Source organism: Gymnodraco acuticeps, unplaced genomic scaffold (assembly GCF_902827175.1).
Source record: "Gymnodraco acuticeps unplaced genomic scaffold, fGymAcu1.1, whole genome shotgun sequence".
In the NCBI taxonomy this organism is placed as follows: Eukaryota; Metazoa; Chordata; class Actinopteri; order Perciformes; family Bathydraconidae; genus Gymnodraco; species Gymnodraco acuticeps.
In genome coordinates this window covers 1,839,307-1,853,789 of record NW_022992265.1, presented here as the reverse complement: position 1 = coordinate 1,853,789, position 14,483 = coordinate 1,839,307, and the positions used below count along the sequence as shown (strand labels likewise).

At 39.3% G+C, this 14,483-nt stretch overlaps 2 protein-coding genes across 4 annotated transcripts in view; both read left to right on the top strand.

Annotated features, from left to right (window-relative positions):
- The window catches only part of stim1a (stromal interaction molecule 1a), a 28,627-nt gene extending 25,666 nt beyond the window's left edge, over positions 1–2,961 (top strand). Inside the window, exon 13 of one of the 3 annotated variants that reach the window (XM_034207100.1) lies at positions 295–2,961. In XM_034207100.1, coding sequence (XP_034062991.1) covers positions 295–805 — 511 coding nt within the window. In that variant the 3' untranslated portion in view covers positions 806–2,961. The remainder of the gene's footprint in view (positions 1–294) is intronic. The other 2 variants (XM_034207101.1, XM_034207102.1) reach the window with 2 other exon arrangements.
- A 297-nt stretch (positions 2,962–3,258) lies between these two features.
- Positions 3,259–10,153, top strand: LOC117540489 (protein sel-1 homolog 3). The gene is made up of 23 exons (XM_034207204.1): positions 3,259–3,392; positions 3,486–3,960; positions 4,385–4,511; positions 4,608–4,729; positions 4,831–4,946; positions 5,054–5,115; positions 5,220–5,352; positions 5,438–5,573; positions 5,680–5,817; positions 6,433–6,635; positions 6,725–6,904; positions 7,300–7,419; positions 7,637–7,777; positions 7,872–7,934; positions 8,039–8,212; positions 8,315–8,442; positions 8,532–8,615; positions 8,701–8,791; positions 8,888–8,975; positions 9,059–9,156; positions 9,270–9,397; positions 9,507–9,609; positions 9,842–10,153. Exons 1-23 carry the CDS (start codon positions 3,342–3,344, stop codon positions 9,929–9,931), a joined length of 3,051 nt encoding a protein of 1,016 aa, XP_034063095.1. The 5' UTR covers positions 3,259–3,341; the 3' UTR covers positions 9,932–10,153.
- Positions 10,154–14,483: the final 4,330 nt, after the last annotated feature.

The window sequence follows — 14,483 nt, the reverse complement described above, 5'->3', positions numbered from 1 at the left end:
GTGTGTTGATGTGTTTTTTGTAATCACTTGCTTTCCCTTTTTAATACATTTTCTTTAGTTTCTTTTCCACGTCATGAAGCATCTCATAATCTACGCATTTACTCTTTTTAACCTCTCAGTGTTCTTGTTCTCTGTCTGCACAACTAACAAGTGTGGAGTTCCAGTGTCCAGGCTGTGCCCAGCGTGTGTCCGTGGCTTTGCAGGCATTGTGTAGACAAACCCCAGCATGCAAGTCTTTACCTTTTTTTTTTTAACTTAATCTTCCTCTAACTCGTGTTTTATGTCCCCCCACAGAGACCTAAATCGCTCGGACTCTGACTCCTCCCTGTCTCTCTCCCAAGTTGGTGATCGGCTATCTGCCTACAGCTCCAAAGGCCACCTTATCAAGCCCGTCTCTCTCATCCACAGCATATCTGGTCGGGCAGATGACACCGTGTCTCTGCATGCGTACACCCCCAACGGAGGGAACCGCATTCTTGAGGTCAGTCCTGTAGAGCTTGGCCATGACAGCCCAATACTCATGAAGAAGATGTACGGCTTGGAGCAGAGTCCCACCCTGGCAGAGATCCAAAGTATGTCTGAGTCGTCTCGCTCCCTCAGCCCCAACTCCACTGAACCTGACACTCCGTCACCTACTGGGGGTCAACCAGGGGCCGTGGGGGCAAAGGCCAACACTCGGATCCCTCAGCTGTCCTCCAAGAAGAGCCCGCTGGAGGAGGACAGCGGCTCTACTGGAGAAGACACAGATTCCACTGCCAGCCGCAAGAAACACACCTTCAAGATCTTCAAGAAACAGAGGAAATAAGGGCTACATGAACTACAGGGCTATCGACGCTGTGTGACTGTGTTCCTCTGGTCTGTTTTTGAGAAAAGTTGTATGGGTTCTTTAATGGTGAAAAGATGGCACAATTTGTTGCCGTTGCATCTTTTGGTAGGTACGACACCTACTCTAAGAAACTGTGGGAGCAACCAGCTGTTCAGTTTTATCTGCTTTTTGGTCAATGTTCAATATGTGGGGAATGGGTAAGTTTGTATATTGGAGTGTAAAGTATTATTTATTCTGCGGGAAGTTGTGCCAGTCTCAAAGGCAAATGTTTTGTCACCAGTTTTCTTTCTTGTTCCTAAATATTTAACATTTTGCATGTCTTCACTTTTGTTTGACTGGTAGGCTACTTGAATGCTCTTAGTGTTTGCTTGGTTATGTTGTTAACCTGCTTAGACAACACTTGATGTTTCTTTTATTACTACCTAACCACCTAGCCTACACGTTCAAAGCGAATGGGCACCTCTTTGTTTCACTCAATACTTTGTTTTTTATCCAAGGTTACAATTTTCCCTGTCTCTTTTGGCAGAGTAAATGACACAATCAAGAGATCCTCAAACTGAAGAGTAGTCAATGCAATCTCAAGAGGGGTACAACCGTGACATAAAGATAATTTTGGGAACAGCAATTTCAGCTATTGGTTGATTTAGAAACAATATAGATATTAATAATTTGTAACATTGGATCTCAAGATGTTTACAATAAAGTACATTTCCCTTTAACAAGTTACAAAGGACCATCAAATTCCAGCATTAGATATTTTTGCTTTACTTTTAGTATTTAGGTGTCGAGTGCATGAGAGTGAGAGAAATGCTTTGCTTTAAGTGTCTAGCTTTTAAAATATGCCAACAAGTTTAACCACTGATTAATATTTGGAATATCACGTTTTCTCAATGGAGTAGGTAGTGATCAACGTTTGTAGTTTCTGCGTCGATTACCAAGAACATGATGACCTATGAGACTGCGTGTTATTGTGCTTTTATTGATCTTTGTATTGAATTTAAAAGTTACATCAGAGAAACAAGTACATCATATACCGAGGCAACATATATATCAAAGATTTTAACACAAAATACTGAAGCACATTTTTACTGAACTATTTGATATAGAGTAATCTTTTGTGTTTTAAGATTTGGTTCAAGTTTACCGTTCCTTTTGGCTCCTGCTATCCCCAGTCCTATTGATTTTGTTTAAATAACTCTTTAGCTGAGAATGAAAACTTCTCAGCAGTTTGTAAGATGGGTGCTGGTAAGGGCTATAGTTACCAGGCAAATTAATTTGCTCTGTTCGATATAAATGTTCAAGTTCTAACTACTTTATAATTCACCTTTTTTTGAAGATTTAGCTTGTCATGTCAAAGTGCCAAATCTATCCAAACTGTCAGAAGCCTTTGTATATGTAGTGTGTCCGCCCCCTTTACAAAGAACACATGCTTTATATGAACAGTCTGCATTGCAATGTATCTCCTGAGCTTCAACGCTGAATGTCCGAGGGTAATGTTCCTGTTGCAGTATCATCAGTACAATATGTTTACATTTGTTACAGATAATTACTACTCTCACATTATCGCAGCAAAACACATTGTGCCCGTTTTAATATTGACAGCTTCATATGAGCACAGAACTATGCATCAGTAGTTGTAGGTGATTGCTAAAGTAGTAAGGACGCCAGGGTGTTCCTGACCAATGAACAACCAAAAAGTGCTGCAGACGACACAGTGGGCCTCGACGGCCTCATAATGTAACAGGTGGTCTAAATGTATACGACTTGTTTGAATGCTTTATTTTAGAAACCAGCAACAACAACAAAATAGATTTCCTACTGGTACTTTTTGTTAAAGTGTCATTTGTACCTCTTTGCACGACAGAGCTGTTAATGTTTTTGCCATCTGAATGTGTGCGTGTGTCCGTCTGCTCCGAGTATAATGTAATGTTGATGCATGTCAAATGCTGTAACAAACCTATATTGGGTCAAAAGAGTTACCCACCCTACTTCCTCTATCTCTTCATTTTCAGCTTCTATTTATGAATTCACACAGTATATTTGTACAGAGAAAATGACAATTTTGCATCTTCTGTGATGGTCTAGACTTTTACGGCACTCCTGCATGATAGCAATAAACTATTTTGAATGAAAAATGAGTTGATTTCTTATGAACATTACACCACATTCAACACCTCAGATCAGTAGAAATCAACAAAGGTTGGCTTCTCTTAAATATTATTTTCTCAACAAGTTTGCCCCCAAACATAATTGTAATTTACATTTAAATGTTGATGGAGCATAACAGGTGAAATATTGCCGTTTCCCTGTGGTTGTATGTTATATATTGACATATAACCCTATCAACAAAGCTCCACCCAAACTGTGTATATAGCAATGAGGGTGGGGCTATGTGCTGTTAAATATTGACCTATCGTTCAATATAAGTATAAGGTGGAGCAGGATGAATGCCGGATCTTAAGGCTCCTTGTTTCTTTTCAGCTTGAAACTCTTTAATGGGGTGTTTAATGAAAACATGGATTTCCAAATACTATACAAATACATCTGTCAGTTTTGTCTCGTGCAGGTAGGAGCTGGTTTTAACTTCATTATCTGTGGTACCCGTGTTATTTGATTTAAACATATTATATAATGTGTTAATCCCCCCTGCCTCAAACAGATCGTCTGGGGTTTAGACTCGGTGAAACTCCTGAATCCTCCAGACGAGCCACTGTCAGATCATCTTTTGAAAATACTTTACTCTTGTGATGCTCCTGCCACAGTACAGCTGGACTGTATTGTATCTTTCGAAACTGGCATCACTTCCACACTCCAGCTGAAAAAATGGAGCTGTGTCCCCGGTGACCCTGAAATAAAGACCCTGGTGGTGAACTTTCCGGATTGGCTTGTGTATCAACCTGATGGGATTATCCCTGACTCCCAGTGGGTGCTGAGTTGCATCCTTCTGGCGTCAGTCAGATACAGTGGACTTGATGACAGCGAAGGGTCTGTCACTGCTCAGAATTTGGCAAGTTTGCAGCCTAAAGCTTTCTTTAGTCGACCTGTAAAGCAGCATCAACTGTGCTTCTCCTGGAGTACACAAATGCTGAAGTTAACTCAACAGTCTGCAAAGAAACAATGCCCTTTGGAGCAAGGTAAGGTTTGAAAACTTGCTTCAAACTATGTGGAAAAAGACAAATAACATGTAACATTTAACAACAGAGAACACACTATTCAGATATACAAATTAATTATCTTAGGGTGTGTAAAACATGTTAAGGGGGAGATTCATTCAGGTAATTGTATTTCATAAGAGCATGCTTCTCATACCATCTGTCTGAATATGACAGATTCTGACCCATAGCACACAAAAAGCTGACTGGGTGGTCCTAATTGACAGTGTTTGGGTGGGTAGGCTCCCCAAAAACCCATATGTATATGCACAAGCGATACAAAAGTCAGTTTTTCATAATATGTCCACTTTACTGTCATGCTTTACTTGTCTTGAAAGGATGGTGGTGTTTTTAGATTTTACAAATATATTTAAAATCCCAATCAAAACGTTTTATTTTCATTCAGAAACAGTGCATTTCCTGCCTTCGATGTATGCTTCAACTGGAGAAAGCTTCGGTATCACGAAGACACTGGACTCTTACAGCAGTGAGTTTCTGGAGTACTTGCGTGTTAAAGCCATCTCTCTTCCATGGTAAGACATCAAAAGTCACACCAAATATAGCTTGATTTCTGTTATTCAGATATTATTTAGGGATGGTTAACTTAATGTGCTTTGTATTTTTGTCAGGTGTATGTTTTCCATCTGGATATTTGTGACCAGTAACTGCCAGGACAGATTGTGTGGTGTGTTTTATCACATAGACTCCCATCTAAACTATGTTACACCAACACTGTTCCTCAAAGAATCAGGTATAATTTGGATTTTTCTATTACCTCTCAGATATTCTCTATGTAATAACTATTAGATGTTATTATCTGGACGTACATGAGTAATTTCCTCATGTGTACAGGACAGCTACACGTCCAGATGGATGGAGAGGCAGAGGAATCCTCTGCATTTGTTTCTCAATTCAAGGTGCCTTTGAATGAGTGGTGCCAAATCAGTGTGATGTTGCATGGTAGAACGGTGAGTAGTCTCCTGTTGGCAAAGGATTGTCCTAAGACTCTATAAAGTATGTGAATAATTGTAGAAACTACAAATAAGTAGTTCATAATCATGTGTTTGCATCTCAGGTTACTCTGTCCATGGTGTGCATGGATAAAGAGCAGAGGACAGTTTATTCACAAGAATATGTGTAAGTGTACTTCTGACAATACAAATAGATTAATTACATGATTCAGTTATACCAAACATGAAAATGCACTTCAAGGGTCAACATGTTCACGTTGTGTCTTGCAGGATGGTTCATGCTGTCGTACTCGATGACACAGAGGGATATTTTGTGATTGGTGGAGGGAAATACATAAGAGGTGTGGAGGGTTATTTTGGGCCAGTGGTTTACCACCGCAACAGAATACCACCGTACAGCATGGTAATATAATGCACCTGTCCACGGTTATTTCCCATTGCAACCTTTAACTACATTTGTGACTGATCTTTTTTGTTATCTTCTCCAGTCTGAAGTTGTTATTCCAGATGTTATCAGGGCCTTGAACCTGACTGGATGGCTGCAGACCTGTCAACGATTTCGTCTCGAGATGGATGTTAAAATCAGTGGCTATTCTTTCAGGGCTGAACAGGAGAAAGAGTCTGGTAGTAGGCTTATATAACCACCAGATGGTGCTAAAGTTACTGTATCTGAAATATTCTCTGCAGTGCTACTGAATGTGCAAATGAACTATCCATGATTTCTTTTCAGACACCTGTTTTGATGCTTTCCATGAGTGGATGGGAAAAGACAGATTACCATTGTACTCACATTGCGAGCTGTGGGAGGCAGCTGTCCCTCATAGAAGACAGGCTGCAGACCTGGCCAAGTTTCTGGCTTTCAAGCATGGTAAGAGATAACCTGCGTAAACGTGAGTAACCTTGCACTGGTACAATATATGTATATAAGTAACAACAAATATGAAGGTATACGTTTTTGACTTGTTTGAGCTTCTGGCCACCAAAACGGTGAACCTGTTATTGATTAAAAATCTGTATGAATCTTCAATTAACTTTTTCGTTTGTAAGGGTGGAACAATTACACTTTTACAATTCTTATTGGTAGATGAAGATTTTAGACCGAAATGAATTCTGTCAAACCTCGAGCCCATTTTTAGATGCTTTAAATGTATACAACTTTTTCTGCATGCAATAAATTATTTGCGGATTTATCATGTCATATTCATACCTAAAATAATTTAAGGATTAACGACACTGAAATAGATAACCAATTGCTTTTTCACGATGAACACTGTTCATCCAGAGCTTAGGGATTGCATCAACTTTAGGATATCCACTTAAATGTTAAGGGTGATCTAAACAAAGTGTCACTGAAAATGTTTAACGAATGACACATTTCTCTAATGTAAACAATCAGAATTTGTATTCCCAATGTTTTTCCCTGATGATATCCATGTGTTATTCCACATGAAGCACTGAAATCAGTTCACTTGCTGACTTGCAGGAGAAGGAGCCAGCCTGCCAGCTTTGGGCAGAGCACTGTACTCCTTATCACTTCATAAGCTGAGCAGAGCGAGCAGCACTGGAGTGGTCAGCAGAATATTACCACTGCTGCTCCAAGCTGGCTGCTTAGCTGATAACCGAGCTCTGCACATGTCCTCTGTGCTCTACAGCGCTGGCCTGGGAGTGAAGGAGCAGCCCAATAAGGTGTGTGTTACTGGGTCAGCTATAGAAGAATATTCTGCCTGTGGTGAACATTTCTGCCATATTATCTCTTCCCCTTGTGTTTGGTATAGGCTTGGCTGCTGGCCCTGATGGCAGCCCAGAAGGATGATCGGTTAGCTCTTCTGCATCTTGGGCACATGCACCATCAGGGTGTCCATGGCCTCCCCACAGACCCCGACCTGGCCTATGCATATTATGCAAACATTGCTAAACAGACAACTTTAGATCGTCACAATCACACACCAGAGCAGGTAATGTATGTGGATGTGACTATATGGTTTTCATGCTCATTTTGAATGTGATTTCTAAATTAAAGTATGCAGTCCAATTTCGTTAGAACTTAATATTTTGATCTATATTTTTGGAGTCAATATGAACTTTCTCTTGCATAAATAAATTCATGGTAATTAATGGCATGATATCAATTGTTTTATACATATTATATAGGAAAAGGTTTCTCCTTATGGTGGCTATAATTCTTAGATTTCCATACATTTATTTACCTTTGTTGCTGTTTTATCAAGATAGATAGCAGTATTATACACCTTTGATAATATTACAATGCTCAAAAGGGCTACATTTTGTATTCAATGCACTAAGGCTTTTGATTTTACATTTGTCTTCCCTTTTATCTTAATTTTTTCAGACATATGTTGAGGCCGTTTACTTAAACAATGATGAGGTGTTGAGTCTCCAGACCAATACGCATCATCATATCTTCCAATGGCTGAAACTGCAGGCACACAGGGGAGCAGCTGAAGCAGAGGTACCTGTTTTGGCATCTTGTCTTTTTAAGTTGAACCTATAAACACCAGAACAGAAAGTCGGATAAAAACAAGTGGGATAAAAAATAAAACAAATAATCTTAAGATTCATAAACTTTACATTTATTAAGGGTACGCATTTCAGAGTAAAAGAATGGCTACAGACAATTGAACAAGGAGAGGATTTATTTTATTATAATTCAGCAACTGTTTTTTCAGCAAGCAGTTGCCCGCATGCTGTACTGGGGTCAGCAGGGAGTGACTCCAGATATCCAGACTGCTGCAAGGCACTACGAACGGGGAGCTGTCCAGTGGGAGGACCCTGTGTCGATGTATGACTATGGCATAGTCCTAATGCATGTGAGAACTACAGCTCATATACATAAGAAACATGACAATCCACTGAAAGATAATTTAGTATGAGCCTTTATTGATTAAAACTGTGTCTCTGCAGGGGCATGGAGTTCAAAAGGACATTCCAAAAGCTCTGACTTTCCTGAAGAGAGCAATGGAAAAGGTTTTTTATGATTCATTAATTATCATTAACACTAATTACTGTATTATTTCTTTCTTTGGGGGTTTCACTCTATGTATTGGTTGTTTCATTACTCCATCCCATAGGATTTTGTGCCTGCAATCAATGCCCTGGCCTGGTATTACGAGACATTTAACCAGGACTACGAGCAGGCGGTGAAGCTGTGGGAGCAGGCGGATGAGCTCGGGAGTCCGGACGCTGCTCTGAATCTCGCTGTCATGCACTCACAGGGTCTGTACCCAGGAAAAGCTGCAGACCAGGTTAGCTCAAGTATGCTTTTTGTTATTGTCTAGTTGTGTGTGTACATATATGTATTGAGTTCTTATACTGTATCAACAGGTAAATAATTTGTTTTTTGACAGTTTATGGCCTATCAGTACTATCTGAAGTCTGCAGAGAGAGGGCACATCCGAGGAGCAGTTCAACTCGCTAGCTACTGGACCACTGGGATACCAGGCCAAGTCAACAGACGTCCATCAGATGCTGTTTTGTTAGCTACTTACTTCAAACAAATAATTAGATTCCCATATATTATTTGTCATTATGCCCTGACTGATGTGTCCTTTTAAATGACTGCAGGTGGGCAAAGTGGGCCGCTGAGCACAATGGATATCTGGGCAGCATCTTACGGAAGGCCTTGGATTCAAATCTCAAGAGTGATATGTAATCTGTTTCTCTATTCACACTTGCCATGATCCTGATTACTTCAAAGCAGTTGGAGAAAATTAATATGCCAGCTTTTCAACAGGTTCAGCTCGCTGTTATATTACATGATGGCTGCTGAGTCTGGGTACCCTCCTGCACAATTCAATGCAGCATATCTTTGTGATCAGAATATGGTAAGATATCTCTATTAGCTGTAGTATGGTTTGATTTGTTCATTGTTAAATATTACATTTTTAAATACATTTTAAATATATTTTTTTGTACTCTAGTTAGGTTTTCTGGATCCTTCTTTTGCATCAAACTGTATGTGGAGATATTATAACCTTACAATCCAAAGTCAAAATCCTGACCCTCATGGTAACTAACATTTATTTTTTCCAGTTTTTGGAAACATAAGTAAACCATAAAAAGAAAAAACTTGAATTCTACCTCCCCTCCAGCCTTTATTAGGATGGGTGACCTGTTGTGTGAGGGGCAGAAAGATCTGTGTTCTGCAGCAGAGATGTACACGCGTGCAGCACTAAGGGATGAACCACAGGTCTGCTTCTTTTAAATTGATTTTCTTGCTGTAAATATTTGTTCAATGTTGTTTTATATTCATTATTGAGAGTGCACATATGTGTTTGTGAAAGCCATACTGTTCTTCCACAGGGATGGTACAACCTTGGCCTTCTCACTGCAGAGGGTTACAGGCTGCCGCTGTCAGTATTGATCCAACTTGGCCTTTCAGAGCTCTACATGGCAGACAATAGTTTGCTCCTAAGCACTTTGTACGAAAGGTGTGTTCAAACTGTATATGTTTATACATCGGTAATGTCCAGTAAATGCATTGCAGTACACTATTTTCTATTCTAAATTCTATATCTGTTACATATTTTCTTCTAAAAGATGCAGGGACTCAGAAGATACAGATTCATACTTGCCTTGCAGCCTCGCCCTCTTCAAAGTGCATCTTCAATCTTTCCAAAAAGACTACAGCACTGCTATCATGGTAAGTTTGATATTCTTAAGTAAAGGTTAACAATTTTTAAATGAAAGTACAGAAGTATAATTAGCAATGCATTAATTACCAAAAGTAATTTCAAGTACCTTGCTGATAATAACTATTATAATAATAATAATAATTATTATTATTACAATAATGATAAGTGGCCAAAGTAAACAGGCATTATTGTGATATTGTGAACATTTTGTTGACATATTGGTCATATTATGTCCCACAGTTCTCCACTACTGTTGCAGCAGTTGCAGCTCCAACGATATTCTTAATCATCCTTGGTATGCTCCGGAGACATGTCCCCTCTCCCACCTAGAGCCAAAATTCTTCATAGGATAGTCTGCACAAAAAAATCTTGAATAAAACAGCAAACTCAACCTGCACGGCAACGGCATCAACACATTCTGTGTTAGTTTACATATGTTTACTATCGAATCACTGTAAAGAACAAATGTAAATGTTATTCAAAATATATATAGTTTTTACCATTTGTCCGACACGTTTTTGAGTTTGTAAATATTCTACTGTTGAATAAAAGCGTTCCCAAAAAAATCTGTCTTTTATTATTCATAATTTGCATATAACACAACTGCTGCTCACCAAGTATGGAAAACAAGTATTCCAGATAATTTCAAGCAATTTATATTCTATGGACCAAAGTCAAGCAAGCAATTACAGACACTTCTCATGAGACCAAATCCATTCAACCCTCAACATCTCATTAACACCAGCAGACAAGTTTAATTGCTTTGCTTCTGCTTGTTGGAATGATTAGGAATGTGTTGGGGCTAATGATGGAGTGAGACCATAGAGTGAGACAAATAAAGAATTGTGTACTTTTAATCAGTTTTTAAGAAAGAAAAAAACGTGGAATGTAGTTTAGTATGCATATCTATTCTGACCATATTGTTGTTCCTGACGACGAACAATCATTTCCCAGATATGCTCCACCTGGAATAACATGAATGTTGCCCCAAATTAGGTTTGTTTTGTGTACATTTGGAGGGTTGTAGCAATAGAGGGCAGGGCAGTTTATATTCTACAATTAAATACATACAACAAGTGTTCTTGTGATATTGCGACTATTGCCGAAAGTAAGACAATATAACATTATATTATTATTTTTCTTTTTTAAAGAGATAGTAACTGCATAGGACATGTCAGGAAGCATGCACACATACATCTGATCAAGTATACTCAGTGAGTTGTTTCATGTATTAATGCAACTTTATCTTAATATTGCAACAAGCTTGTATTTGTCTGACTTTATTCTTAGGAGATTGTAACTCTGTAGGCCAAATATTTTGACTTGAGTTTTTCACCTAGAAGTGTCCCTTAAACTCTGGCATATTTTCCAGTTTTTTAAGACTCATTTTAGGAGAAAACATAAACTAATTCATGGTTTAGTATTCTCCTACACACATTCGTTTCTTGACATTATAAAATAGTTTTCAAACTTTATTGTTGATGTCTGGTCAACATTTCTGAGGAGAGGCTAGGGCCAGGCGATGGGTTGATGGGAAATAACGGGAAATAACGTATGACGTCAGTATACACTGCGCATGACGTGCCCAATGAAAAGAGCGCGAGGTAGGTGCTTACTTTTCTTTAAGCTTTGCTTAAATTGTTCTTTAAGCTAATTTAACAGAAAATACAAACGTAGCCCGACAATAATTACATTTCTACATGCAGGAAGAAACTTTGACAAGTAAGTGAGTACACTCACGTATTCATTTTGCCTGACAGGTGTGGAGGCTTTGCAAGAGCACGTTAAGCTAGCGTCATTAATGATTTGATGAAAGCAGGTGTGCTGGTTGTTATCGTTCGTGTCACTGCTGATATCAAAGTTGAGTCTATTAACTGTTAAACCCCGAGCCTGTTTTTCAGGTTTCAGGCTCGAAAATGACATTCCCAGAACAAATGACCATATCTTCCCTTCTAAAAGGGTCAAATTAATAATCTTTTTTCTCAAAGTAATGATAAACCTGTGAGTTGGATGTAGAAAAGTCAGATTCAATATAGATCTTTTTTATTTTAAAGAAAATTCAGATTGAACATGGTAAAAAACTGTAAATTATAGTGTCCGTCCAAAAAATATGTTGTACTTATAGTGAAAACTAACCTTGGATGATGGGTTAGTAGACTAAAAGCTTTAGGAATCCAAAGTACAACATATACTAAGTACCCTGTATCAAGATTGATGCAAAACAAGTGACATTTGACATACAGATTTAGCAACAAAAAAACCTCTTCTGGGGCCATTTGGGTGGATTTTCCATATCTCTGGCCCCCCTTGCTGGATTTTGACATATCTCTTTCTGACCATCAGAGCCAATGGAATCGAGGGGAACTCCCACAATAAGGACTCCCTTATTTGGTAATGTGTGTCACTACCCGATCTGCAGCTCTGCCCGATCTGCAGTGCGCATGTGCGAGATGGTCCGCCATATTGGACAACTCCGGACGGCAACCCAAGTAGGACAACATTGACACAGTGGCTTTTGGCAAAGCTCAAAAGGAAAACTCGAGAGAGATGAGTTATTGTTATTACAACGTGACTTCACTATTATTTAACAACTCTTTTTATTGGGTTCTTTTATTTGGGGTTCAGTACATTGTCAGAATAAGTGAGGAATGAATGTAACTTCTGTTAGACAGCTATATGCCATACATTTATGCACACATTCACAGTAAATATGTATTCAGTATGATAGCTGTCTAACAGAAGTTAAATCCATTTCTCACTAATTCTGACAATGTACTTAACCCCAAATAAAAGAACCCAATAAAAAGAGTTGTTAAATAATAGTGAAGTCACGTTGTAATAACAATAACTCATCTCTCTCGAGTTTTCCTTTTGAGCTTTGCCAAAAGCAACTGTGTCAATGTTGTCCTACTTCGGTTGCCGTCCGGCGTTGTCCAATATGGCGGACCATCTCGCACATGCGCACTGCAGATCGGGCAGAGCTGCAGATCGGGTAGTGACAGTGACAATGGCTGCTTCTCAGGTCGATTAAATGAAATCCTTGCTTCCCTCACTTGCGTCGTTTCCCTGCGTTTAGTCCCTCCCACCAGGGAAGCATGGAGGGACGCAAGGAAACCACGAGAAGCAGGGAAATTCGTTTTAAGAGCAATGGGACGTCCTTTCCTCCGGAGCGTCACGTGAAGCGACGTCCGTTTGTGATGACGCTGCACAGCTGATCGTCTGACAGCAGCTCTGTCCCCGTTATTTCCACCCACCCCCCGCCTCTGTTAGTACACATTTACTGACACAAACATTTGTATCATCTGTTGTAGACCCCAATAAATAAAATAAAATAAGAACTCATTCTCAAAAAAGATAAACGCCATTATTAAAATGTATAAACGAACAATAGTTTGATTAATATTGATTAGAGTGCACAATAGAAATAAAATAATTGAGAGAAGAAAAAGAGATATGTTATCTATCAAAACCCAGTTAGATTAACATTCATTGGATTGCACACTTTGTTTGTTTGTTTGGATATGTAGTAAATTAACATTTAAATAGCACTTAATGACTGACTGAATGGAAATGACAATAAATGAAAATGTAAAACGAAAAAAGCGATCATGAAAATGTTTCCAAAAAATGAATTAAATGATTTCTGACCACTTTGTTGTTCAGATATATCACATATTTGTAACTAAATGATACATGAATTGAAACAAAACACGGTATAAACTGAGGAGTGACTCCCGTGAGGTTCATGTATTTTCTTCACTCTGCTCTCATGTCAAGAAGCATGAGATCAGTGCATGCACTGCATCGTCCAATCAGTGAGCGATACACAGTAAGGGGGCGGGGCGAGTATCTGAGGATTTCATCGGAGGATGGTCTGGTGGTTCCTCGATTATCGCTCCTCCATTATCGCTCCTCGCTCCTCGATCCTCGGTCCTCCGGCAGAAATAAGAGCCATGGGACGGTACTCAAGATGGCGCAGGCAAATCAACTTCCCGTGAGACCGAGGAGCGAGGAGCGAGGAAATGAAAATAGTCGACCTGAGAAGCAGCCATAGTGTGTGTGTGAGACTGCCGCATAGCCTAGACCGGAAGCAGCAGCCACTCTGGTGGCTACCATTAGCAGCTAACATTTGCTCTCCGATTTTTACATAACAATGGAATTATGGATTATAAATGAAATAATTTTGTATACAGAGACGTTAAAAACCTATGGATTAACCGATTCAGCAGCGTTTTTTCTCGTTTTAATGCCATTGAACACGTATTTTGATCAGATTGACAGCTACGGTGAGACGATCTCCCTAGAAGCTCCGTAAAGGTATGTGTTGTGATGTCCAGTGGTGTAGTGGGCGTTGGACTACACCAGAGCCATATAATAGAAGAGTTATGACATCTCCGTTCACTCCAATGGACCACTTTTTTACAGCAATGGCGGATCGTGGAGCCTCTCAATCGTTCCCCGGAAGTTAGCGCCAAGGCTAGCAGAGCTGTGGAGTTGCAGCATAATAGACCGTTCGTGACGGACTTTTAAAGGTAAGAAGAAGTTTAAAGATTTATATATATATTATCAGTACATCTGATTCAATTGAACATGTGTATTAAAGGATGTCAGTGGATTATCCCTAAATTAGTAGATTTAGGGAACGTTTACAGATAACAGATCAAGCTAGGATACCGAAGCAAGTTAGCAACACACGTTGAACAGCCTTTTAATTGTAAATTCCGTTCTCTTAATGTCTATTTGGTCCAACGTTGTTGAATTAGAGAAGAGGGGCTTCTAAACGGGATTGTATGCGGGGGTGGAGGGAGTTAAATATTAGATAACTATAACTTTGGTGCGTGTAAGAGTGAGTGTTTTTAGCAGAGCCATATTGTGTCCTTGT

What these genes read in the sequence shown, in the direction of transcription:
- LOC117540489 (XM_034207204.1), top strand. Translation starts at nt 3,342, where the DNA reads ATGGATTTCCAAATACTATACAAATACATCTGTCAGTTTTGTCTCGTG. An exon ending in TGATGTTGCATGGTAGAACG is followed by an intron (nt 4,947 to 5,053) that starts GTGAGTAGTCTC and finishes TTTGCATCTCAG; the next exon opens with GTTACTCTGTCCATGGTGTG. An exon ending in GTTTCTGGCTTTCAAGCATG is followed by an intron (nt 5,818 to 6,432) that starts GTAAGAGATAAC and finishes GCTGACTTGCAG; the next exon opens with GAGAAGGAGCCAGCCTGCCA.